The 2797-nt window shown below is 58.5% G+C and overlaps 1 protein-coding gene across 1 annotated transcript; it reads right to left on the bottom strand.

Annotated features, from left to right (window-relative positions):
* Nucleotides 1–1137: 1137 nt before the first annotated feature.
* Nucleotides 1138–2765, bottom strand: CTRL (chymotrypsin-like; the record flags this gene model as incomplete). Its single annotated transcript, XM_008944825.1, has 3 exons — nt 1138–1299; nt 1502–1635; nt 2579–2765. Coding segments are annotated over 3 exons (483 nt in total), but the record flags the coding sequence as incomplete, so codon positions are not given.
* Between the last annotated feature and the right edge of the window lie 32 nt (nt 2766–2797).

Below are 2797 nucleotides of genomic sequence, written 5' to 3'. Positions count from 1 at the left end.
CTCCATGACCTTGTCCCCTGGGTCCCGGGTGAGGATTCCCAAGGCAAGGGAGTCCAAGCCAGCAGCTTCACGGGTGTCTCTGCGAACCCCAGCTGCCTGCTGAAGCTGACTCCCATTGCTTCCTGCAGAATGGGCCTAAAACGAAGTTTTATCCAACCTGACTAAAACTTATCAGCCCTGGGCTGTATTTGAGCAGCTATTTCTTTTTTAAAACTGCTCCTCTCCACAGTGTCCTCGTGACTGGCTGTGTTTGGAGGTGCCAGGAACCGGGTTTTAATCCACCGTCCATGCGTGAACACAAAACTTATCTTTTTTTGCACCTGCCTCTGTCTCAAGAACCTGTTTGGGTGCAAACAGCGTGTTCCACCAAAAACCTGTCACCTGGCCTTGAATTTGATTTGCAGCTCCAGGTTTTCCTTTGGGGTGGCCTTGAGCTTCCCGCTCTGTTACCTGGCAGATCTGTGTGTGTGAGGCAGGGTCCTGTTTTCTGGCCACCCCTCTCCACCTTCCCAAAGAGCTGAAGCTGCTGTTGGTTTTTTGCCTTTCAGCTCCGTGTTCCCCGGCTCTCACCAAAGTTACAGCTTTAGATTGGGAGCAGGGATCTTCTAAGAGCTGTGTGCCCACCAGCACCCATCCCTCCATTGCAAACAAGAAGCGCTTGCTCATGTAGAACCCAGCGAGCTCCACCATCCCTTTCCTGGGGGAGCTGGTGCTGGAGACCTCACACCCGGGCTGGTGGCAAGGCCTCCTCAGGCAACATCACCCATCCTGTGATATGGTGGTCTCTGGGCTGGTGGAGATCACTGTGCTTGAAGACCCCCTAAGCTGCAGCCAGCCCTGCTCCCCCTGTGCCCGTGCATCTGTCCTGCCTTCCACACCTCCTCCCATCTGGGCATCAAGCTCCAGCTCTGGGAGCTGATGGGCTACAGGAGAGGAGCACCCAGCCACAGGGTGCTGAGGCTCCCCAGCGCACCTTCCACCCCAGGCTGCGTGGCGAGAGGAAAGGAGCCCAAGGCAGCATTTGCAGGAGCCAAAGGTGACGCTTTATTCCGAGGTGGGCGCCTCAGTCCCAGCTCCTCTGCCGAGCTGACCGTGCTGGGAGCAGTGCCCAGCGACGGGGTCCCCCCGGCACAGGCTCTAACCCTGAGCGACCATGGAGTCGATCCAGTTTCGGAAGTAGCTGACGCGGGTGTAGACAGCCGGCGTGCGGACGTTGCAGTCGGTGGTTCCGAAGGAGACGATGCCGATCAGGGTCCAGGTGTTCCCGTTCCGGAATACCAGAGGTCCGCCAGAGTCACCCTGTGGAGAACATGTCTCATGCTCGGTGGTCCTGGCACGGGCTCCAAACGGGTCCCTGCCACCCTGGCTACCGGGTCTCCTGGACACGGATGGGTGCTGGAGGTTAGATCTCCAGCTCCGCAGATGTAAGACCCCCATGTGTCATCCTCCTCCTCCTCCTCGTCCAGCCTCCCTGTGGGGCAGTGGGCACTCGGCTCCATACCTGGCAGGAGGAGGCTCCGACGCCGCCAGCACAGACCATGGCGTTGGTGATGCGGTTGCCCCAGTACTGCATGCACTGGCTCGGGGAGATCACAGGCAGGGTCACCTGCTGCAGGTACGTTGCCAAGGCTTGGGCTGTGGGAAAGAAACACTGTCATAGAATCATGGAATGCTTTCAGTTGGAAGGGACCTCAATAGGTCGTCTAGTCCAACCCTCCTGCACTGAGCAGGGGCATCTGCAACTAGAGCAGGTTGCTCAGAATCACGTCAAACCTGACCTGGAATGTTTCCAGAAATGGGGCCTTCACCACCCTTGTAGTGAAGAACTTCCTCCTAATGTCTAATCTAAGTCTCCCCTGCTCTAGTCTAAAACCATTGCTCCTCATCCTGTCACAAGAAGCCCTTGTAAACAGTCCTTCCCCAGCTTTCCTGTGGGGAAGGAAGGCTGCAAAAAGGTCTCCCCAGAGCCTTCTCTTCTCCAGACTGACCAACCCCAGCTCTCTCAGCCTGGCCTCGTAGGAGAGGTGCTCCAGCCTTCAGGTCATTTTTGTAGCCATCCTCTGGACCCTTTCTAACAGGTCCATGTCCTCCATGTGCTGACTTCTCCAGAGGTGGACACAGCACTCCAGGGAGGTCTCACCAGAGCAGAGTAGAGGGGCGGAATCCCCTCTCCATCTGCTGGCCACAGTTCTGATACAGCCCGGTGTGCTCCAGTGTCTGCGCATCTCCTGGGCCATTTGGGAGCGCACGGGCACCCTGGGCAAGCTCCTAGGGGTGCCCCCAAATATGTGGGTGCTGCTATGGAAAGTACCTTCCTGCTCTGTGCCAATGGACTGGGGTAAGCCCAAGTGAAGACAACCTTGTACCTGGGCACAGTCCCTCCTAGAGTTCAGGCACACTCCAACACCCCTGCTGGGCACCAGCATGTGCTTACGTGTCCATCCAGGGTCACTCGACCACTCGCCTCGCCCTTCCCCTTGTGCACAGGAGGTGCTACCCCCTCGGGTGCCCCAGGATCCCCACAGAGCCACCCTGGGTGGCTGGCCACGGCACACAGAGCCCTCCTCAGCGTACGTACAGTTGGGGTTGACACGTCCCCAGCCGGTGGTGACGCACTGGAGGTTGTTGGGCAGGTTGAGGTTGGCGGGGGCCAGGCAGACGGGGGACACGCGGGGTCCCAGCTGGGCGGGGGAGGAGAGCCTCAGCAGGGTGATGTCATTGTTGAAGGTGTTGGGGTTCCAGCCGGGGTTCGTGATGGCCTGCCAAAAAACAACGGAGCGCTTCAATCCCTGCCTGT

This window comes from Merops nubicus, unplaced genomic scaffold (assembly GCF_000691845.1).
Source record: "Merops nubicus isolate BGI_N331 unplaced genomic scaffold, ASM69184v1 scaffold3140, whole genome shotgun sequence".
In the NCBI taxonomy this organism is placed as follows: domain Eukaryota; kingdom Metazoa; phylum Chordata; class Aves; order Coraciiformes; family Meropidae; genus Merops; species Merops nubicus.
Note: the sequence above shows the minus strand (reverse complement) of the source record. Positions and strands in the feature narration are given on the sequence as shown.